The sequence below is a fragment of the Oncorhynchus nerka genome, linkage group LG3, assembly GCF_034236695.1.
Source record: "Oncorhynchus nerka isolate Pitt River linkage group LG3, Oner_Uvic_2.0, whole genome shotgun sequence".
In the NCBI taxonomy this organism is placed as follows: domain Eukaryota; kingdom Metazoa; phylum Chordata; class Actinopteri; order Salmoniformes; family Salmonidae; genus Oncorhynchus; species Oncorhynchus nerka.
The window spans coordinates 52,816,256-52,840,116 of record NC_088398.1 but is presented as its reverse complement, the minus strand read 5'-3'; the positions used below and the strand labels follow the sequence as shown (position 1 = coordinate 52,840,116).

General features: G+C 43.1%; 1 protein-coding gene across 1 annotated transcript in view; it reads right to left on the bottom strand.

Annotated features, from left to right (window-relative positions):
* The window catches only part of LOC115110616 (diacylglycerol kinase gamma-like), a 162,276-nt gene that overhangs the window by 93,845 nt on the left and 44,570 nt on the right, over positions 1-23,861 (bottom strand). The window contains exons 4-7 of the mRNA XM_029636431.2: positions 15,564-15,714; positions 11,103-11,366; positions 9,420-9,560; positions 7,968-8,017 (exon numbers count right to left, since the gene is read on the bottom strand). Of these exons, the coding sequence (XP_029492291.1) occupies positions 7,968-8,017; positions 9,420-9,560; positions 11,103-11,366; positions 15,564-15,714 (606 nt within the window). The remainder of the gene's footprint in view (positions 1-7,967; positions 8,018-9,419; positions 9,561-11,102; positions 11,367-15,563; positions 15,715-23,861) is intronic.

The window sequence follows — 23,861 nt, the reverse complement described above, 5'->3', positions numbered from 1 at the left end:
GTTTGCCCAGAAAAAAGGCAACTCTTTTTAAATGTGAGTCTGAGCAGAAACACCATTGCCGAGAGAGTAGACCAGTTGTCCATCAATCTAAAAGAGCAGCTTGTGAAAAAGGGAAAAGATTTTATTGCATATTCCTTGGCTGTGGATGAGAGCACCGACATTTCTGACATTGCCCAGTTGTCAATTTTCATCCGCGGAGTGGACTCCAACCTAAGCGTGACAGAGGAGTTTTTGGCTTTACGTCCTATGCATGGCACAACTACGGGGCATGATTTGTATGAAGAGGTGTCAAGATGTGTAAATGAGATGGAGCTGCCTTGGGAAAAACTCGTGGGTTTGACAACCGACGGAGCACCTGCGATGTGTGGACACAGGAGCGGACTGGTGGCGAAGATACGGGAAAAGATGCAAGAGGAAAACGCGACAGGTGAGCTGACAGCTTATCATTGTATCATACACCAGGAAGCGTTGTGCGGTAAAGCCTTGAAAATGGAGCATGTAATGAGCATCATCACGCGCACAGTTAACTTTATCAGAGCCAAAGGTTTGAATCACCGCCAGTTCAAGGCATTTCTGACGGAGTTAGAAACGGAGCATGGTGATTTGCCTTATCACACAGAGGTGCGATGGCTAAGCCAGGGAAAGGTGCTTCAAAGATGTTTCGAGCTTCGTGAGGAGATTTGTCTGTTCTTGGACAGCAAAGGGAAAGACACAACACAACTCCGAGACGAAATGTTTCTGTGTGAAATGGCTTTTCTGTGTGACATTACGAGTCATCTGAATGCAATAAACTTGCAGCTGCAGGGTCGGGATCGTGTCATCTCTGATATGTACAGTACAGTGAAGGCATTTAAAACCAAACTGACTCTGTGGGAGACGCAGATGCGGAAAGAAAATTTGAGCCACTTTCCCAGCTGCCAGACCATGAAAGAGAAGCTCTCTACCAGTGCGTTCCCGAGCACACAGTTGGCTGATAAAATAGGTATGCTTGCCGCTGACTTTCGACGCCGATTTGCTGACTTTGAAGCACAAAAAGCAGGTTGGAACTGCTCGGTAACCCATCATTTGCTGTTGACGTGGAAAGCTCACCACCAAACCTCCAAATGGAGTTGATTGACCTCCAATGCAATGATGCACTGAGGGCAAAATATGCGGCAGTGGGTGCTGCGGAGTTCGCCCGTTTCCTCCCGGCACAATGCCCCAGCTGCGCATCCAGGCTGCTCAAACGTTGTCTATGTTTGGCAGCACATACCTGTGTGAACAACTGTTTTCTTTGATGAACCTGAACAAAACATCACACAGAAGTCGACTTACTGCTGAACACCTCCACTCAATTCTGAGGATTTCTTCAGCTCAGAGCCTTACCCCGAACATTGATGAACTTGTGGAAAAGATGGGACACCACCAAGTATCACCTCAACCTCAAACAAGTGAACATTACTGTGCAATCACATATTTAGAGTTTTTACTCAGTTCAAGTTTAAAAGTTAAAATTTAATATTTGTTTTCACTGCATGTTACTTCTCCTTAAACAAAGTGTTGTTTTTGATTAATAGATTTTTGCAGTTTATTTTTTTGTATTTCAATCCAATTATATTTTAAAAATATTTCAGTTGAGTGGATGATAGAAAATTGCTATTATTGTTTTTTCTTTGAAGTAAATTTAGCCCACTTTTGCTAAAATAGAAAATATAGTCTACTGATGGTGCCTTGAATACCGGTTTCTTTCATTTAATGTTCATGTTATGGGGATATTTATATAAAGGAAATTTGTCTTTTGTGTCTGTTGAAAATTAAAGATTACTGACAGAGCCATAAGAAAATATTGCTTTATTTATCTGATCATATTGTAATATATTTGTTAGGTTTTCAGTAGGTTCAATTAGGTTCACTAGACTATATGCGTCATTTAAAAAATTTTCAATGAACATTCGAACAGTCCGGCCCTCGTCTTGTAGCTGATTTTTTTATTTGGCCCTCCGTCCATTTGACTTTGACACCCCTGGTCTAGGGGCTCCATTGTGAACTAAAACAATTATAACTAACCTGAACAACAGTATACAAGGCATATTGACATCTGAGAGAGACATACAGCGAGGCATACAGTAATCACAGGTGTTGAATTTGGAAAGCTAGCTAAAAACAGTAGGGGGAGGCTAATCCGCTAGCACAACAAACAGCAGGTAAAATGGCGTTGACTAGGCAACGGGGCCGACAGGTAAGACAAACAAGCAGAAAGGAGTACCGTGATTAATGGACAGTCCAGCGTGCGTCAGCTATGTAGCCAAGAGATCAGTGTCCAGGGGGCAGCGGTGGATGGGCAGGGGGGCTGGCGAGTGTTATCCAGTTTTTTTTTAATTTTTTTTATTTTTATATTTTTTTTAAACTAACAATGACTAACTAGCTTGTAGCTAGTTAGCTGGTTAGCGTCTGGAGGTTCTTGAGTGTGTCATAAAAATAAAAATAAGAGTAAAAGTAATAGCGATTCCGTATCACATTGGGTGAGGCAGGTTTCCGGAAGGTATAAACAAATTAAAAATCAAAAAGAGATAGAAAGTAAATGGGGTCAGAGAGTGATTGGGACGCGGTGGTACAGACGGTTAGCAGGCCTGTGCTAACAAGCTAACAGTTCGTAGGCCCGAGCTAGACAAGGTAGCAGTTAGCGGACCGGAGCTTGACAAGCTAGCCGTTAGCAGGCCGAATTAGCAAGCAGGGAGATAGCGAGGGCTAGAGAGTTAACCTTTGGGGGACGTCGCGATGGGGTGAGTCTGTTTATTTATTCCTCTTCATGCGGTGAGCTGGAGATACAGCGATTCAGAAAGCTCGCGGGCCTTGGCCAGCAGATGGATCTTTGGCGATGTCGCAGCGGAAAAGCCTGTTGAAACCCCCTCGGACGATTATGTCGGCGGACCAGTCGTGATGGATCGGCGGGGCTCCGTGTCGGCAGTAGAGGGTCAGTAGAGGGTCCAGGCCAATTGGCAAATTAGGTATTTTTGGACCTCTTCGGGTAGTCGGGAGATGGGCTTAGCTCGAGGCTAGCTCCAGGCTAACTGGTGCTTGCTCTGGGACAGAGACGTTAGCCAGGAGTAGCCACTCGGATTGCAGCTAGCTATTTACGATGATCCGGTATAAAGCTTCAGAGCTTGCGGTAGGAATCCGGAGATGTGGTAGAGAAAAAGCAGTCTGATATGCTTTGGGTAGATGTCGCGCTGGTGTCCTAGTTAGCGTTGAAGACCGCTAGCAGTGGCTAGCTAGTAGCTAGTTAGCGGCTAGCTTCTGATGAGGGTTCCGATTCTAAAGCATAGAAAAAGCAGATCCGTACCACATTGGGTGATGCGGGTTGCAGGAGAGTATATTCAGCCTGTGGTTGGGAAGTGAGATTAAAATATGTACGAAATATATACAGAAAAAAAAGAGGAAAAAAACTATATTTACACTATACAGGACGGGACAAGACAAAACACACGTCCGACTGCTACGCCATCTTGGATCAAGAAATCCCTAATGGCTTATTGCAAACAGGATGCATGTTTTGGAATATTTGTTTTCTGTACAGGCGTCCTTCTTTTCACTCCATCATTTAGGTTAGTATTGTGGAGTAACAACAATGTTGTTGATACATCCTCAGTTTTCTCCTATCACAGCCATTGGTGAAATCCCTGAGCGGTTTCCTTTCTCTCTGGCAACTGTGTTAGGAAGGACGTGTCACGCCCTGACCTTAGTTATCTTTGTTTTCTAGTCATATTGCGTCACTGTTTGTTTTGTTATTTTGTATAGTTTTGTTCAGTGTTGCATTCGTTTAATAAAATAGAATGTACGCTTATCACGCTGCAGTTTGGTCTCCTCCATACAACGACCGTGACAGAATAACCCACCAAACCAGGACCAAGCAGCGTGAAAAGGAGGAACAGCGCTTAATGGGGAAATGAACCTGGGAGGAGATATTAGATGGAGCAGGACCCTGGACACAGCCGGGGGAATATCGCCGTCCTAAGGAGGAGTTAGAGACAGCGAAAGCGGAACGGCGATACTACGAGGAGAAATACCGGAGAATAGAGGAACAGCGACGATATGAAGATACACGGCTAGCACGGAAGCCCGATAGGCAGCCCCAATAAAAAAAAATTGGGGGGCACAGGAGGAGATTGCATGAGTCAGGTCGGAGACGTGAGCCTACTCCTCGTGCTTAATGTGGGGAACGTGTTACTGGTCAGGCACCGTGTTATGCGGTATTCTTGCCCGGTGCGCTCTCTTTCAGCTCCTCGTATTGGCCGGGCTAGAATGGGCATCCAGCCAGGAAGGAGGGTGCCGGCTCAGCGCTCCTGGTCTCCAGTATACCTCTTTGGCGCCGGCTCTGCGTACTGTGTCTCCGGTGAGTCTGCACAGCCCAGTGCGTCCTGTGGCAGCGCCCTGCATTTGCAGGGCGAAAATAAACATCCAGCCAGGACGGGTTGTGTCAGCTCTACACTCCAGACTTCCAGTGCGCCTCCACAGTCCAGTCCGTCCTGTGCCTGCTCCCCGCACTCGCGTCCGACGACAGTACCCAGTCCAGAGCGTCCGGTGACAGTACACAGACCGGAACCTCCAACGACGGACCACAGTCCGGAACCTCCAACGACGGACCACAGTCCGGAACCTCCAACGACGGGCCACAGTCCAGAACCTCCAACGACGGGCCACAGTCCGGAACCTCCAACGACGGGCCACAGTCTGGAACCTCCAACGACGGACCACAACAGTATTGGGGGTGATCTTGGAGGGCTGGTGGCCTGGCAGTTGGGAGCTTGGGCCTGTGGCTGATAGTTCACTGAGATCTGTCTACATGCCCTTGAGCAGGGCGTTGACCCTGGTTGCTTCTGTGGGTCGCCCTGGATGTTAGATGACTGAATTTAATGTAAATGCTGAGTGGCTTCACTGCAAGTTACATCATATGTTTTAATATTCAATACACATTTTACAAAAAATTTAAACAAACTGGAATTAAAGCTACACAGATGGAACTATCAATGCAGAATATACATCTTCAAATGTTGATATTCTGTTGCTTTGACAACCAAACACAATGCAATGTAACTAAATATCATTACATTTGAAATCAACCAGAGCTTGAAACCCTCCAAGATCACCCCCCCCAGTTTCTAGAGAGCTGCCCCTCAGCCATCCGAGACCCACCCCCACAGTCCCCCCCCTCAAAAAATGATTCAGAATAAACCAATTCCGCATCCCAACCCTCAGCTTCCCTTAGTCCATCCCACCTATCTCTGCTGACCACCCTCTTCGGATTTCTATGCATCATATATCTTTCAACTATGCTGTGATGTTTAACATACAATTTGTATCTATCTAATCGAATGGAATCCACAGATTGCGAGATAAAGATTTATAATTTAAGATGAAAGCATGAATTCTTGAATCTTGCTTCGTTTTATATATCAACTCATACATGCTCTACCATAGAATTGGTCCATCAAATCTCTTCTCAAGTATTTTGTAATCTGCATGGCACAGCTGTCAACATCCTGGTCCTCAAATGAAACTGGTATACTTTCCTATTTATGCTATTTTTATTCCTCCCGCTGCCACCTGCCTCCATTTTTTAGGTAATGCTGTAATCAATTGGTTGTAATCTTGGATTGAGCAGACCTTTCCAACAATAAAGATAACTGCATGAAAGACATAACTCTAACGTTCCAATGTACAATATATCTTCTTTTGTTATTCCCTTTTCAAACATCTTTTCCATAAATACAGGTATTTGAGTTCAGACATAGTATTTGTTGTAACATTTGTTCTATTTTTCAGGGAGATGAAATTGAAATTGCAACCAACTCTGCAATGCTGGTTTGGAAAAGAGAGAGACTTTGAAAAAGGTTTCATTTTCAATTAATTGAAAATGAGACATGGGAATCTGCACAAAAAGCCATTTTTAAACAATGAATGAGCTTTTCTCAATAATCTACTTGAGAACCATTCAATTAAAACTTTTTTTTATTTTTTTACTAGGCAAGTCAGTTAAGAACAAATTCTTATTTTCAATGACGGCCTAGGAACAGTGGGTTAACTGCCTGTTCAGGGGCAGAACGACAGATCTGTACCTTGTCAGCTCGGGGATGCGAACTTGCAACCTTCCGGTTACTAGTCCAACGCACTAACAACTAGGCTACCCTGCCGCCCCATAAGTATAAGTGAAACTTTTAGAGAGGTTTAGTGTTTTAATATTTAATCATCTCAACCCACCCAGTTCATTTTCATTATATAGATATGCACGTTTAATCTTGTCTGGTTTAGCATCCCAGATAAAGCTAAATATTTTTTGCTCATATGATTTGAAAAACGAATAGTCATAAGTAGGCAGAGCCATAAGTGAGTAAACTGAGATATGACTAAGGAGTTAATCAGTGTCATTTCTTCATAAATAGACAGGCATTTACCTCTCCATGGTTGCAGGATCTTGTCCATTTTTACTTGTTTTCTATTGAAATTGATTGTGGAGAGTTCATTTATGTCTTTAGTGATATGAATGCCAAGTATGTCTACTTCACCGTCAGCCCATTTTATAGGTAAACTGCAAAGTCATGTAAAATGTGTATTTTTTTAAGATCCAATACGTAATATTGTACACTTACCATAATTAGGTTTTAGTCCAGAGAATCCAGAAGTTATCTAGATCTTCAATGAGACATTGCAGGAATATAGCTTTCGGACTTAAGATAAAACTTGAGTCATCAGCATACATGGACACCTTTGTTTTTAAGCCTTGGATTTCTAATCCTCTAATGTTGTTATTTGATCTGATAGCTTGCATTTCAATGGCCACAATGAATATATATGGTGACAGTGGACACCCATGTTTAACTCCTTGACAAATCAAAACTCTCTGAGAAGTAACTGCTATTTGCTATTTTACACCTGGGGTTGCTATACATAACTTTTTCCTATTTTATAAGAGACTCATTGTAATTGAAAAAAATCCAGGTATTTATAACTAGAATCGAGTCTTATTTCATCAAAATCCGCTATAAATACCAGGCATGGCTTCTTAGATGTTTCATGTTGTTCTATTATTTCTAGTAGTTGTCGATGTAAAAAAAACCCTGTCTGATCAGGATGAACAATACATGGTAAAACCTTTTTAATTCTGAGTGCTATGCATTTCCCTGGTATTTTTGCATCACAACATTGAAGTATAAGAGTCCTCCAGTTTTTTAGATAAACTAGATCTTTCAAATTAATAATTGATATGTTGGATTCACATCTCCATCTCAACCAACAATCTATGCTAAAGAATAGGACTAAATCAAATGAAACTTTATTTAAAACGTGCATTTAAAGTTTGATTTGATAGATTTTTGGTTGAAATGGAGAAGTTACTGTAACTATAAATGTATTTTTATGTAATCATATAAAGCGTGAATGTTCAAGATAGCAGACGTAGGTTGTCGCAAGTCTGTGGAGATCTTCACAATTGCTATAATAATCTGTGCAGAATCTCAAACGGCATTGATCACTTGCACCATGTACTTTTAATGTAATCTCAACTACAATCCAGGTCATTTGGTTCTGCTATTAGATGAAGCACATTGATAAGTAACACATTAATCTGTTGTATAAATTAACAAGATATGTGACATTGTATTCCCACTTGAAATGTGCTGTGATTTTAAATGGTTGAAAGTGTGTGAGACATTTGGGTGACAACTAAACAAAAAATCTGATAGTTTATTCTTTGGAATTTGGTTGTGCTTTTAGATGGTTGAAAGCCTAGTGGTAACACATTTGAAATTCAACTAACTTTTGGCGCTTCTTGACTGGGTGAATAAAGGTTGTAATCTCATTGATCAACGTCTCAGCCAAATATTACCCACGTTGAAATTACGTGGTGTGCCCAGTGGGAAGGTTGGTATGTAATTGGACTAGAAAGGGGAGAGAAGAGGAGATGAGAAAAGAGGAGAGAGGGCCAGACTTACCGAGCTGTCCAGTACTCCATTGCCATCTGTGTCGTACAGCCGGAACATGACTAGAGGGGAAAGAGAGAAAAGAGACCCCATGATTCAGCTATAATGAGTTCTTGTTAGCACCGCTAACATCCCCAGTCAGACCCCCCTCTGGAGAGCAGGGGAAATATTAGAGCGCTACACGACACCACTCCTGTGTTGAAGCAGGGGGAGGTAATAGAGCGTGACATGTACTTCTGTGTTGTTGAGATGTCGGAATCGGTTAGCTGAGATTAGCTGTGTCAGGGTGTGCAGATATAGCTCCCGATGCTAAAGAAGACTATTAGACACACCACGGCTTAGGATGTCAAGGGGCTAACAAGGACAGGTGCTGAGATAATCCCCAGGGGAGCCCTGCTCCTGATTTACTGCTAGCAACCAGTCACTCCCTTACACTGTACTGCTGAGTGTTGAGGCCACTGCAGGTGTGTGTGTGTGTGTGTGTGTGTGTGTGTGTGTGTGTGTGTGTGTGTGTGTGTGTGTGTGTGTGTGTGTGTGTGTGTGTGCGTGTACGCGTGCGTGTGTGTGTGTGTGTGTGCCTGTGTGAGAGCTCGACTGTATTTGGCCACATAAATATGGCTGTAAACATGATTTGCTTAAATAATTAAATGTATGATCTAAAAAAATGGTGTGTTTTTTGGATGTGACCCAACTGCTGGTTTGCAGGCATTGGGTCACTTAGTTGGGTGGTTTTCTTTAAAAAGAGTGAGGTTGGGTTGTTGATGCTGGGTTATTGAAATATGACCCAGTGGGTCAGATCAGAAGACTGGAGGTGTGGCTTAGTAGGGTGTAGCTTTCAGATAGTTATTTTTGGTCACCCGCAAGAGTAAATGTCATTCTGGTTTATCTGTCTGTTGTATTGTTATCACATGATAAAGTTGAACACTGACACTTTTGTAGCTTTAATGAGGCTTACACATATGAGTTCCTCAAGAGCGTATGCATATCCCAATGTTGTAATTTTATTCTAAAATATGTAATATGCAAAAATATGAATGTGCAGTGTACAAACAACCTGAGCAGGAATTACATTTGCACTCACATGTGGCTCCATAAAACGATCTGAAGGCCACGCCCCTAATAACCTATTCCATTAAAAAAAGACCCAGCTGTTGGGTCAACCCAGTATGAAAGTGAATTAAAACCCAACTGAAAACCCAACCTGTTGTGTTATTCACAAAATCACCCAGCTGTCCAATATTTACCCAGTGCTGGGTTACCAAATAACCAAAATTGGGTTGTTTAAAACCCAGGATTTCTTTTGAGTGTATTACCTGAATTAATTAATTAGACTAATCCTCGCAAATTATGGTAGGATGTCTTTCTGAGTGGTTTAGGGACAGACCTTTTGACTCCACATGACCCTCTTGGTCTTTCAACCACAAGTCATTGCATTCTTGCCTCCAACCAACCCCTATAACTCACATTCCAACTTGTCCTCTGGTGTGCCCCTCTCCAGCAGGGACAGGTAACACACAATGTCCTTCAGAAACACCACCTGGGGGGAGAGTAAAGGGGAGCCCTTCTGGGGTGATGGACTCCTCCTCTTCTCCGCTCTGATCCTCTCTATGGATGTAATGTAACAAGAGATCAATGGATGATGGGGATGTCATACAGCAATGACCATGAGCATGACTAAGCAACATGGCAGATTGAAATGTGATATGGCATGGTGATATGATGTGATAGGCACATAAATCAAATCCAATAAATACCATAGCCTGTGTAAAGCTGGTAAAGCTTAGGTAGCTACCAATACACATGCCCTACATTGCCATGCAAAGTATTGAGCTAACAGAAACCAATGGCCACAGCTCAGACAATATTAACCAGCACACTTTATCAAACTGCTAGCTAAAATGCCTTGCTGTGAGTGATAATCAGTACAAAAGTATGTGGACAACCCTTCAAATGAGTGGATTCGGCTATATCAGCCACATCCGTAGCTGACAGGTGTATAAAATTGAGCACACAGCCATGCAATCTCCATAGACAAACATTGACAGTAGAATGTCCTTACTGAAGAGCTCAGTGACATTCATTGTCATAGGATGCCACCTTTCCAATAAGTCAGTTTGTCAAATTGCTGCCCTGCTAGTGTTGCCCCGGTCAACTGTAAGTGCTGTTATTGTGAAGTAGAAACGTTTAGGTGAAACAACTCCTCAGCTGCAAAGTAGTTGTCCACACAAGCTCACAGAATGGGTCCCCCGAGTGCTGAACGGGAATGTCGAGAGCTTCATGAAATGTGTTTCCATGGCTGAGCAGCCGCATACAAGCCTAAGATCACCATGCACAATGCCAAGTGTTGGCTTGAGCAGTGTAAAGCTTGTCGCCTTTAGACTCTGGAGCAGTGGAAACGCATTCTCTGGAGTAATGAATCACACTTCACCATCTGGCAGTCCAACAGACGAATCTGGGTTTGGCGGATGCCAGGAGAACCCTACCTGCCTGAATGCATAGTGCCAATTGTAAAGTTTGGTGGAGGAGGTATAATGGTCTGGGGCTGTTTTTCATGGTTCGTGCTCAGCTCCTTGGTTCCATTGAAGATAAATCTAGACGATTCTGTGCTTCCAACTTGAAACAATTTGAGGAAAGCTCTTTCCTGTTTCAGCATGCCAATGCCCCCGTTCACAAAGTGAGGTCAATACAAAAATGGTTTGTTGAGATTGGTGTCAAAGAACTTGACTGGCCTAAACGGAGCCCTGACCTCAACACCATCGAACACCTTTGGGATTAATTGGAACTCTGACTGCGAGCCAGGCCTAATCGGCCAACATCAATGCCTGACCTCACTAGTGCTTTTACGTGGATTCGGCTAGTGGAAAGCCTTCTCAGAAGAGTGGAGGCTGTTATAGCAGCATAGGAGGTACCAACTCCATATGAATGATTCTGGAATGAGATATTCGAGGAGCAGGTGTCCACATTCTTTTGGTCATGTAGTGTATTTTAGTGCTGTGGCATTAGTAATGTTCCAGGTACAACATTTCTCTAACATTGATGTCATTGGAATTCATTGTTTACGGCAATACCATAGTCTAATACAGCATGCGTCACAACTTTTCCAGGAAAACAGTGTAATTGCCTACAGCACCTGAACAAGGTATTTACCTGGGGAGAGGCGAGGGGAGGCTGGGGACTTGGCTGGGGTGGGGGTCAGAGCATTACTACTGCTACCTGTGGAGAGTTTGGCTTGGGTGCAGGCAGGTGAGTGGTAGGAACCCCCGGGTGTGTGGGCCCCTGTCCCAGAGTGCTGTGAGGAGGAACGGGAGGAGCAGGGAGAGGTAGACACGGCACCTGAACATGTGGCCATCACAACGGAATGCTCTGGTGTGTGCCGGCCCATTGCTGTCAGGATGCTCTTCCCATTCATTCCTAGAAGACAGATAAGGGGGAAAGATGAGGAAGGATAAAGCAAGATAGGTAGGCAGTGGACTCATTCATTTGCAAACAGTTGTGTTTACAGAAGCAGACCTTGAGCATTGAGGATTAAGCCTACACAACAAAATACACAAAGTAAAGATACCTCACTTTCCAACCATGGGTCATGAAGAGAGATTCAAAATGACAAATAGAAAAAGTTTCAGCATTTCACAACAACCAAAAACCGGACATTTAAAAAAAAAAATCACAACAATAACAAGGATGGTACAGATGAAACAAGAAAGGTCAGGTGAGATATACTCCACACACACAAAACAACCATTTACAACAAACGAAATTCCACTGAGCCATGGTACAGACTACTATCATGTCACCTGCTCCAAAACACAGATCACAAGTCACTTTATAACAGCAGTCAAACACTGTTGACAGACAGTAGCTGGACCATGAGTCTTAGTAGGGTTATCTAAACATTGCCCTGTTGTCCTGCAGTGGTACCTGTTATGGGGGCACAGGCCACTTCAGTCTGTATAGAGATGCCTGCATCAATGGAACGTGGCTCTGCAGACACATCAGGGCAAGAAAAGCAAGACAGAGAAAGTGAGAGGATGTGAAATAGAGGAAGGGAGAGAAATGAATGTGATATAGGCTGTGTTAAAGGGGAAGGAGAAGGAGTGTGATATAGGCTGTGTTAAACGGGAAGCAGAGGGAGTCTGATATAGGCTGTGTTAAAGGGGAAGGAGAAGGAGTGTGATATAGGCTGTGTTAAAGGGGAAACAGAAGGAGTGTGATATAGGCTGTGTTAAAGGGGAAACAGAAGGAGTGTGATATAGGCTGTGTTAAAGGGGAAAAAGAAGGAATGTGATATAGGCTGTGTTAAAGGGGAAGGGGAAGGAGAAGGAGTGTGATATAGGCTGTGTTAAAGGGGAAGCAGTAGGAGTGTAGCATTGGATAGAAAACACTCTGAAGTTTCTAAAACTGTTAAAAATAATGTCTGTGAGTTTAACAGAACTGATATTGCAGGTGAAAACCAGAGGAAAATCCATCCAGAAGTTGTTTGTTGTTGAGCTCACTGTTCATTACAATGATTGTCTATGGGATATACAAATAAATAGCTTCCAGATTGCAGTTCCTATGGCTTCCACTAGATGTCAACAGTCTTTAGAAAGGGTTTCAGCCTTGTTTTCTGAAAAATAAATAGCAGTTGTAGTTTTTCAAGGTGGCTCTCATTCTGACTGTAGTCTTGTGGCGCGCGTGGATGAGGGTGTGCACCTCGTTATTCTCTCCGATATTGAACATACTACATTTTGTCTGAAATTTGATCATTTATCTACATATTAGGGTACCTGAGGATTGAATAGAAGCGTTGTTTGACTTCTTTGGACTAAGTTTATTGGTAACTTTTGGGATTCCTTTGTACGCATGTTGAACTAGTGGAACGGGTGGATTACTGAATCAAACGCGACAACTAAACTGACTTTTTTGGGATATAAAGAAGGACTTTATCTAACAAAACAACCGGTTGTTGTGTAGCTGGGACCCTTGGGATTGCAAACAGAGGAAGATCTTCAAAGGTAAGTGATTTATTTCTGACTTTTGTGAGGCCTCTGTTGGTTTGGAAAATGTTTATAATGCTTTTGTATGCGGGGCGCTGTCCTCAGATATTCGCATAGTATGCTTTCACCGTAAAGCCTTTTTGAAATCTGACAACGCGATTGGATTAACAAGAAGTTAAGCTTTTAAATGACGTAGGGCCCTTGTATGTTCATGAATGTTTAATATTACAATTTTGTCATTTGAATTTGGCACGCTCCAGCTTCACCGGATGTTGTCCATTTTGATCCCATTAACAGGATCCGTGCGCCAAGAGGTTTTTAAAGGGGAAGGAGAAGGAGTGTGATATATGCTGTGTTAAATGGGAAACAGAAGGAGTGTGATATAGGCTGTGTTAAAGGGGAAGGAGAAGGAGTCAGATATATATAGAAATGTCTGGCAATATGAGGGTGGATTCTATTTATAGCCAAGGCAAAATTCAAAACATTTCCAATTCAATAAAACCCTATAATAAAATACAGTAAAAATGTATCTGGTGACATTTTAAAGAGAAGAGAAAGCTATATAAAAAGGCAAAGCAGATTAGAGGTTGCAGTAGTCTAAAGGAGCGGACTAGTGCTTCAATGACTATTGACAAATTATGGGACCTTGTCTATAGTCAAACAACAAACATTCTTATAACCAGTGCATTGCTAGGGTCATGAGGATCATTAATGAAGCAGGTTCCTATTGGCCCATATAGTAAAATCCTCTACTGGTGCTGTAGGCAAAGAAGGACATGACAGGAAGTCACGAAAGTCATAAAAGAAAGACAGATCGTCTGTTTGGCCCTGAGAGGAAAGCAGAATATCAACCTATTAGAGAACTGTGGCCCCTGCCTGCCCAACACACAACAAAAGAGACCTTCTATCAAGACAGAGGAGTGAATAATAATGTCAACAACACACTAAAAATACTTATTTCTCCCTGTCTCTTTTTGTTGGGGACTGGGAGATTGATTCAGGCAAGGAAACGCAAGCATCTCTGGTCCTGAATGATAAAACAATGAATGGACTGACAGAGGGAGAGCAAGAGAGAGAGAGAGAAAGAGAGGACAGGAGAGAGAGAGAGAGAGAGAGACAGAGAGAGAGAGACAGACACAGACAGACACAGAGAGAGAGAGAGAGAGAGAGAGAGAGAGAGAGAGACAGGGAGAGACAGAGAGACAGAGAGAGAGAGAGAGAGAGAGAGAGAGAGACAGCGAGAGAGAGAGAGAGAGAGACAGACAGACAGACAGACAGACAGACAGACAGACAGACAGACAGACAGACAGACAGACAGACAGACAGACAGACAGACAGACAGACAGACAGACAGACAGACAGACAGACAGACAGACAGACAGACAGACAGACAGACAGACAGACAGAGAGACAGAGACAGACAGACAGAGACAGAGAGACATAGACAGAGACAGAGACAACCACAGAGACAGAGACAGAGACAGAGACAGAGAGAAGAGAGACAGAGACAGAGACAGAGACAGAGACAGAGAGACAGAGAGATAGAGACAGAGACAGACAGAGAGACAGAGAGAAAGAGAGACACAGAGAGAGAGAGACAGAGAGAGACAGAGACAGAGAGAGACAGAGACAGAGACAGAGACAGAGAGACAGAGACAGAGACAGAGACAGACAGACAGAGACAGACAGACAGACAGACAGACAGAGACAGACAGACAGACAGACAGACAGACAGACAGACAGACATATTAGGAAAACAAGAGAAGGACAGACACTAGCTGGGTAAATGTGTATCTATCTATCTGATCCTCTCATTTCTGCACACCCACGGAGGTTAGTAGAGAGATCAAACACCAGATGGCAGTGTAGGCTGTGTCCTTTTTCTTCTTCTCCACATCTGATCAAATGAAGAGGCTCAGGAGTAACACCCCCCTCTCTATCGTTCCATCTCTCCATCTCAGATGATTGGGTGGGCTCGCATGCAAATCCCTCCATCTTTCCATTTGGAGAGGGGTTAGATTACTCCCATCTGTCCCCTAGTGTTCAGCTGTTCAGCAGTGAGGGACAGCCAGGCAGGCTGATAGAGACCACATATAAACCCATATGGTGGAGGAGGACACACAGTTTACAAGCTGTCCAGGTGCAGTGGAAGTAATGAACCTAAACCACTCCATAGCTGTCATTGTTTGTGTCCACTCCAGCACCACTTTACGCTTAAACAGTTCAATCAAATGGTACATGAACATGTGTGCGTGTGTGTATTCCTGAGGGATCTGCCATGGCAAGTAAAGCAGCAGTGTTTGCATTGTGTGTTTTTTTGGAAAGTGTTTTGAGGAATTTGTGAGTGCAGACTACAACTAACTCCATTGACTACCATCTGTAGCGAGGGACACTCTCCCTGAGACAGGCATTAACCTGCGAGGGAATCTCATTTGGGAGAAACTCCAAAAAACTTTTGAGGGCCAGGAAAGACACTGTTGATATCTACCAGGGTCATGTTCAGTAGGGAGAAAACTTCTCCAATAACACAAAAAATAAAAAGAAACCCTACTGCCCTACTGAACACAACCCAGGTTTTCACCAGTCCCAGCCAGAGTAAATCACCACCCGGTTGAAGGAGGCCACTACTCACCCAGCAGTCCTGCTCCAGCACGGGGCACCTCAGGAGAGCAGCCCCCTGTCTTGCTCTTGAAGGAGGTGAACAGGTGCTGACACAGCTCCTCAGGGATGTCGTTCTCCAGGTATGTGGTCATGAAGAGCTGGAAACCCTCATAGTCTATGGGCTGCTCACACGGATGGATGGAGAGATAGAGAAAAAAAAGAGTCAGATACCTTGGATATAAATATTGTAAACAACAGAGTCTGGGCAGCAAAAAAGTACACAATGGTGACATTGAGTAAAAGGCTATCATCATACGTCCCTAATTTGTTTATGTGGGAAGGCAACACCTGTGACGTGTTGTAAAACCACATACTTCTGCAGTAGAAATAATCTGTTTCAGTATATAAAAGGAATGAATCCTTTAGAAAAGTTGTTTGCCTGTATGCTGGAAGTTCTATTGATGGTCTGCAGTATTGTGTTTTAGATAAGTATGTCGTATTCAATCATCTCTCTACAACACAGACAGAGCATGATGATAACACTTATCGCTTTGGGCCTTTTTTGAAAAAAGCTTTACGGATTGGAGGAGACTGGAAATGGCCAATTTGGAGAAAACATAAATCAGTTGATTTCATGGTTTTCAGACAGGGTGGTGGTGCGCTGGCTGTGGTTTTAGCCGTTAAAAGTGTAATATTAGTATAAACCTTCAAACTTAAAAGGCATACAGACAGTACACAGAAACAATCCTGACTCACTTTCTCAGCAAGCAGAGAGAGTAAAATAATTGACAGAGATTACTCAGGGCAGATACCTTTACAGAAACAACATGAGGTTGTCTGAACTGGCTTTCAGACAGTGATCAGTGCCATTAGTCTTGCGGTTGAAAAACAAATGAAAAAGAAAGAGAAAAAAACGGCACATCAACATTCCTCTGTTATGGGAAACACTGTTGATACATGTTGGTAAATTGAGCGTCACAAAGACACATAGCTGGCAAACTGAAGCACTTCACCTGACCCCTTTGACCTCTGACTGTGGGAGAGCATTATGAGTACTGTAGTACAGCATGCTATAGGTGTCTGATGGGATAAGGTTATGTGCTGTATACTACATGCATTCTGTAGTGTTAGACACTGAAACCACAGGTTTCTGACCCCTGACCTTTGACCTTTGCCTAGGTGCCTCTGATGATGTAAGGTTAAGTATGTTACATGTTACATGCAGTCTGTAGCGTACATGTATACACAGAAACCACAGATCATGCAGACCCCCAGCAGTGGGTGTGGCTTACTTGGTTGAGAACGTCTTGCTTCTGTTTGACAGAGGGAACAGGAAGAGGTAAGAAGGAGACATAGGGGTTACTTTATAGTGGTCTGGCAGCAGTAGTAAAGGGTGTGGAAGCAGTTAGAGCTAGGGTTAGCCAGGGGTGAGGCCACACCCTCTTTTGGAAGCTAGTCCTCGTTCCCTTCCACACACGCATGCATGCAGCAATATCTGCCATAGTTAACCTCAAAAATGTATCAAATGAATTAACTTCAAGATAAATTCAAGATAAAAACGACGAACAAGCTATGCTGTGCCTATGGCAAGTTTGTGGGACATAATGCATCTATTCAGGTTACCTATCAACCCTTTGTATCAGTGTACTACCTACAGTATGCCAGTACCAGTGTGCTACCTTGCACTATGTACACATCCACAAAACACTGTATATGCACTGTATATATTCGCCACAGCAGCATCCCTCCCTCTGCTTATATAGTGGCTGCCCACGACTCCAACACCATCATTAAGTTTGCTGATGACATGCCGGTGGTAGGCCTGATCACCGACGATGACGAGACCGAGAACAGCTTCTAACCCCTAAGTCATAAGTACAGGACTCTAATTTCCCGGCTGCATCGACGGCCATAATGCCTGCTACAAAAAAATAATGCCTTACGGCCACTTTGGCCATTGTGCCCTTGGGCTGAATATAATAATTAGAATTCCCTTCTCCCGGCTGCAATACGCCGTGATCCGAAGCACCTCTCACTCACATTTGATTCCGAGGGGCATGTTGAAGATCTGTCCACATTTACTTTTCATCAACCAACAAAAGATGTGTAACGAACAGAAAAAGCACTAGCCAATCCACTATGTCAATCTAATATCACCAATAGTACAAAAGTTGACCTATTCTATTAAATTAAATATTCCAAACATACTCTGGGACAGTTGTGGAACGCGATAGATCCCAAATTAATACAATCCCTGTACATAAAACAAATATTTTAATACCAAGTAGGCTGATGCAACAGATAAGAACGTTTAGCTTATATGTTGATAAACTATTAAGCTGTTTCTTCGCATTAAAAGTGCAGCACTGTGCACATGGCAGTAGGATATAATGTCCCAAAATACAATGAGCTGGAAAACCCTGTTGTCAAAAGTGCACCGCAAATGTGAGTGTTTTTTAATGACAGCGATGAAAATATAGTTCAAAAATGTAGATTTTTTTTATTTTACTAGGCAAGTCAGTTAAGAACAAATTCTTATTTTCAATGACGGCCTAGGAACAGTGGGTTAACTGCCTGTTCAGGGGCAGAACGACAGATTTGGACCTTGTCAGGTCGGGGATTCAAACTTGCAACCTTTCGGTTACTAGTCCAACACTCTAACCACTAGGCTACCCTGAAAGAGGGAAGATCTAAAGATGCAACAACAAGTGTGGGTTGTTAATAGGACTAGGAGTGTGTCTTTGGCTGCTGGACATCAAAGAAAGTTCAGAACATAAGATAAATACTGGTTTCAATGGCATATGAGGAAGTCTTTATAAAACAATCCCCTTAACATTCCTACGATTGGAACAAGGTGAGACATACCTCATAAAATGACCCAAAAATTATCCAGGTTTTAAACAATTAAGTTGATGTTTAAATAGTTTGAAAATGTTGTCTGCCTCCGCTCAGATTGTAAAGTGGGTGATGTTTAAATAGTTTGAAAATGTTTTCTGCCTCCGCTCAGATTGTAATGTGGGTGATGTTTAAATAGTTTGAAAATGTTGTCTGCCTCCGCTCAGATTGTAAGGTGGGTGATGGTTTAAATAGTTTGAAAATGTTGTCTGCCTCCGTTCAGATTGTAAGGTGGGTGATGTTTAAATAGTTTGAACTTTACAGTTGGCACTATGCATTCGGGCAGGTAGCATGCTCCTGGCATCCGCCAAACCCAGATTTGTCCGTCAAACTGCCAGATGGTGAAGTGTGACTCATCACTCCAGAGAATGCGTTTCCACTGCGCCACAGTCCAATGGCGGCGAGCTTTACACCACTCCAGACGACGCTTGGCATTGCACATGGTGATCTTAGGCTTGTATGCAGATGCTCAGCCATGGAAACACATTTTATGAAGCACCCGACGAACAGTTCTTGTGCTGACGTTGCTTCCAGAGGCAGTTTGGAACTCGGAAGTGAGTGTTGTAACCAAGAACAGAGTGAAGCTACACGCTTCAGCACTCGGTGGTCCCGTTCTGTGAGCTTGTGTGGCCTACCACTTCACGGCTGAGCCGTTGTTGCTCCTAGATGTTTCCACTTCACAATAACAGCACTTACAGTTGACCGGGGCAGCTCTAGCAGGGCAGAAATTTGACAAACTGACTTGTTGGAAAGATGGCATCCTATGACGGTGCCAAGTCTAAAGTTACTGAGCTCTTCAGTAAGGCCATTCTACGGCCAATGTTTGTGTATGGAGATTGCATGGCTGTGTGCTCGATTTGAAACACCTGCCAGCAACAGAATCCACTAATTTGAAGGCGTGTCCACATACCTTTGTATATATATAATGTATATCTCCTCAGTAAATTGTATATTCCCACTGTAATCAGCCTATACTTCAGAGTTGTATGTTTTATGTTTACTGTTCCAATACTGTATATTCTTTATGATGTCTATGTGTCTTTATTGTTTTTGTATATTTTCTATTGCTGGCAGCACTTTCTCACTAAGGCAAATTCCGGATATGTGTAATTGTACTTGGTAAATAAAGGTGATTCTGAATCTGATTATATCTTATTAATGTGTTGTATGATTGACGGACCTCACAGCAGTGGTTCTGTGCTGTTGATCTAACCCAAACAGAGAGACAGAGAGCACTGGGCTGGCAGGCCAGACCCGCTGAACCATCATTCATATCCTCTCCTCTCCTCTCCTCTCCTCTCCTCTCCTCTCCTCTCCTCTCTCTCCTCCTCTCCTCTCCTCTCCTCTCCTCTCCTCTCCTCTCCTCTCCTCTCCTATTTGGTGAAGCTTTACTTTGCATCATGTAACAGCAGATTTTGAGAAAAATGCACACACAAACATGCACACAAGTTCCAAAAACGTATCCAAAAAAAGAAAAAAAGATGGAGCCATAAGGTCACATATCATAAGACAGACAAGCTTGTCTGCAATAAGAACACCCAGAGTGATTTGATAGGCATTTCTGGAAGGTCTCCATCCAGCTGTCTCCATCTCCCTTTTAGCATTGATGGCCTCGAGAAATCAATCAAATCCATTCTGGAAGCCATGCGAACACAACAGGTAAAAAAAGAATGTGCATACGCTAGCTAGGTGTGTCATCATACTCGCCCTTCGGATATATTTATGATTAAAATTGGAGGGCACATGCAGTCTTGACAGAGAGAGGTTATGATGGGGGTAAAGGGTAAGGATAAGGAGACGCCATGCTATCTGAGCCAAGAAAGCCATGAGAAAGAAGTAAAAACTGCAGAATGTTGCATAAAAAACTCAAGTATAGACCTATCACCAGAGCACAAGTCAAACCACCACACTATGGCAGCACAGCAAACCCTGTCTCTCCACCCTGCCTGTGCTCTCAATACATATTAACGGAACACTTGTTCTTGTCACTCCTCGGGTCCTCGTCACTAAAGTGGCATACAGTGGCAAGAAAAAGTATGTGAACCCTTTGGAATTAACTGTTTTTCTGCATAAATTGGTCATTAAATTTGATCTGATCTTCGTCTAGGTCACAACAACAGAGAAACAGTGTGCTTAAACTAATAACACAAATTATTGTATTTTTCTTGTCTTTATTGAATACATCATTTAAACATTCATAGTGTAGGTTGGAAAAAGTATGTGAACCCCTAGGCTAATGACTTCTCCAAAAGCTAATTTGAGTCAGGAGTCAACAAACCTGGAGTCTAATCAGTGAGACGAGATTGGAGATGTTGGTTAGAGCTGCCTTGCCCTATAAAAAACCCTCACAAAATTTGAGTTTGCTATTCACAAGCAGCATTGCCTGATGTGAACCATGCCTCTAACAAAAGAGAGCTCAGAAGACACCAGGACTTGTTGACTTGCATAAAGCTGGAAAGGGTTACAAAAGTATCTCTAAAAGCCTTGATGTTCATCAGTCCACGGTAAGACTAATTCTATAAATGGAGAACGTTCAGTACTGTTGCTACTCTCCCTAGGAGTGGCCGCCCTGTAAAGATCACTGCAAGAGCACAGCGCAGAATCCTCAATGAGGTTAAGAAGAATCCTAGTGTCAGCTAAAGACTAACAGAAATCTCTGGAACATGCCAACATCTCTGCATAAAACGCTGAACAAGAATGGTGTTCATGGGAGGACACCACAGAAGAAGCCACTGCTGTCCAAAATAACCATTGCTGCACGTCTGAAGTTTGCAAAAGTGCACCTGGATGTTCCACAGCGCTACTGGCAAAATATTCTGTGGACAGATGAAACTAAAGTTGTGTTGTTTGCAAGGAAGGAACACACAACACTATGAGATGTAATTGTCCTCCAATTAAAGCTCAACAGAAGTTAGGTGATGCAACAGGACAACGACACAAAACACAGAAGTAAATCAACAACAGAAGAAAATACGCCTTCTGGAGTGGCCCAGTCAGAGTCCTGACCTCAACCCGATTTGAGATGCTGTGGCATGACGTCAAGAGAGCAGTTCACAGACATCCCAAAAATATTGCTGAATTTAAACAGTTTTGCAAAGAGGAATGGTCCAAAATTCCTCCTGACCGTTTTGCAAGTCTGATCCACAACTACAGAAAATGTTTGGTTGGGGTTATTGCTGCTAAAAGGAGGGTCAACCAGTTATTAAATCAAAGGATTCACATACTTGTTCCACCCTGCACTGTGAATGTTTACATGGTGTGTTCAATAAAGACATGAAAACATATCATTGTTTGTGTGCTATTAGTTTAAGCAAACTGTTTCTGTGTGTGTGTGTGTGTGTGTGTGTGTGTGTGTGTGTGTGTGTGTGTGTGTGTGTGTGTGTGGAAACCCATCCACCCTTAGTTTACAGTCCCCTGTCTGCCTTATCGCTCATCCATCACGGAGAAATACAGTCGGAGATGGGGAAGGCGAGGCCATTGATGGTGTGTCACTGGCGTTTAGGGCAGCTTCCAGGACAGGCGAGAATTGGTGAGTCACCAAGTGCACGAATAATTGATGACACGAGTACAACTCACTGGGCACACCATGTCATTTCAACGTGGAGAACTGGGTAATATTTGGTAGATACGTTGATCAATGAGATTCTAACCTATTTTCACCCACTCAAAAAGACAGCCACAAGTTTGTTGAATTCCCAATATGTTATCACTATGCTTTCAACTATCTAAAAGTACATCAAAGTTCAAATGGGAACAAGATGTCAGATCTTTTGTTTATTTACACAGCAACTTAATGTGTTATCACTGTGCTTGATCTAATAGCACAACCAAATGACCTGGATTGCAGTTAGTTGAGATTACATGGTACAAGTGATCAATGCCGTTTGAGATTCTGTGCAGATTATTATAGCAATTGTGAAGATCTCCACAGACCTGTGACCCTGAACACGCACGCTTTCATAAGACATGTATTGTTACAGTAAACTCAAAATGTGGCCATGGATGTGTTACTCATTTTAAGGTTGAGTAAATACTGTTACATTAGTTTGGAGGACAGCCTTAACATTAGGCTATTTACTGTCTTACAAAAGTAGTACATTGTTAATGTTGTAAATGAGTATTGTAGCTGGAAACGGCAGATTTTTTATGGAATATCTACATAGGCGTACAGAGGCCCATTATCAGCAACCATCACTCCTGTGTTCCAATGGCACGTTGTGTTAGCTAATCCAACTTTATCATTTAAAAGGCTAATTGATCATTAGAAAACCCTTTTGCAATTATGTTTGCACAGCTGATAACGGTTGTCCTGATTAAAGAAGCAATAAAACTGGCCTTCTTTAGACTAGTTGAGTATCTGGAGTGTCAGCATTTGTGGGTTCGATTACAGGGTCAAAATGGCCAGAAATAAATAACTTTCTTCTGAAACTTATCAGTCTATTCTTGTTCTGAGAAATGAAGGCTATTCCATGCCAGAAATTGATTTGGAAAGGCACACACCCGTCTATATAAGGTCCCACAGTTGACAGTGCATGTCAGAGCAAAAACCAAGCCATGAGGTCGAAGGGATTGTCTGTAGAGCACCGAGACAGGATTGTGTCGAGGCCGAGATCTGGGGAAGGGTACCAAAAAATGTCTGCAGCATTGAAGGTCCCCAAGAACACAGTGGCCTCCATCAACCTTAAATAGAAGAAGTTTGGAACCACCAAGAGCTGGCTGCCTGGTCAAACTGAGCAATCGGGGGAGAAGGGCCTTGGTCAGGGAGGTAACCAAGAACCTGATGGTCACTCTGAGACAGAACTCCAAAGTTCCTCTGTGGAGATGGGAGAACCTTCCAGAAGGACAACCATCACTGCAGCACTCCACCAATCAGGCCTTTATGGTAGAGTGGCCAGACGGAAGCCACTCCTCAGTAAAAAGCACATGAAAGCCTGCTTGAAGTTTGCCCAAAGGCCCCTAAAGGACTCGCAGACCATGAGAAACAAGATTCTCTGGTCTGATGAAACCAATATTGAACTCTTTGCCCTGAATGCCAAGTGTCACATCTGGAGGAAGCCTGACACCATCCCTACGGTGAACTGTGGTGGTGGCAGCATCATGATGTTTTTCAGCGGCAGGGACTGGGAGACTAGTCAGGCTTGAGGGAAAGATGAACAGAGCAAAGTACAGAGAGATCCTTGATGAAAACCTGCTCTAGAGCGCCCAGGATCACAGACTGGGGTGAAGGTTCACCTTCCAACAGGACAACGACCCTAAGCACACAGCCAAAACAACACAGGAGTGGCTTCGGGACAAGTCCCTGAATGTCCTTGAGTGGCCCAGCCAGAGCCCAGACTTGAACCCGATCTAACATCTCTGAAGAGACCTGAAAATAGCTGTGCAGTGATGCTCCTCATCCAACCTGACAGAGCTTGAGAGGATCTGCAGAGAAGAA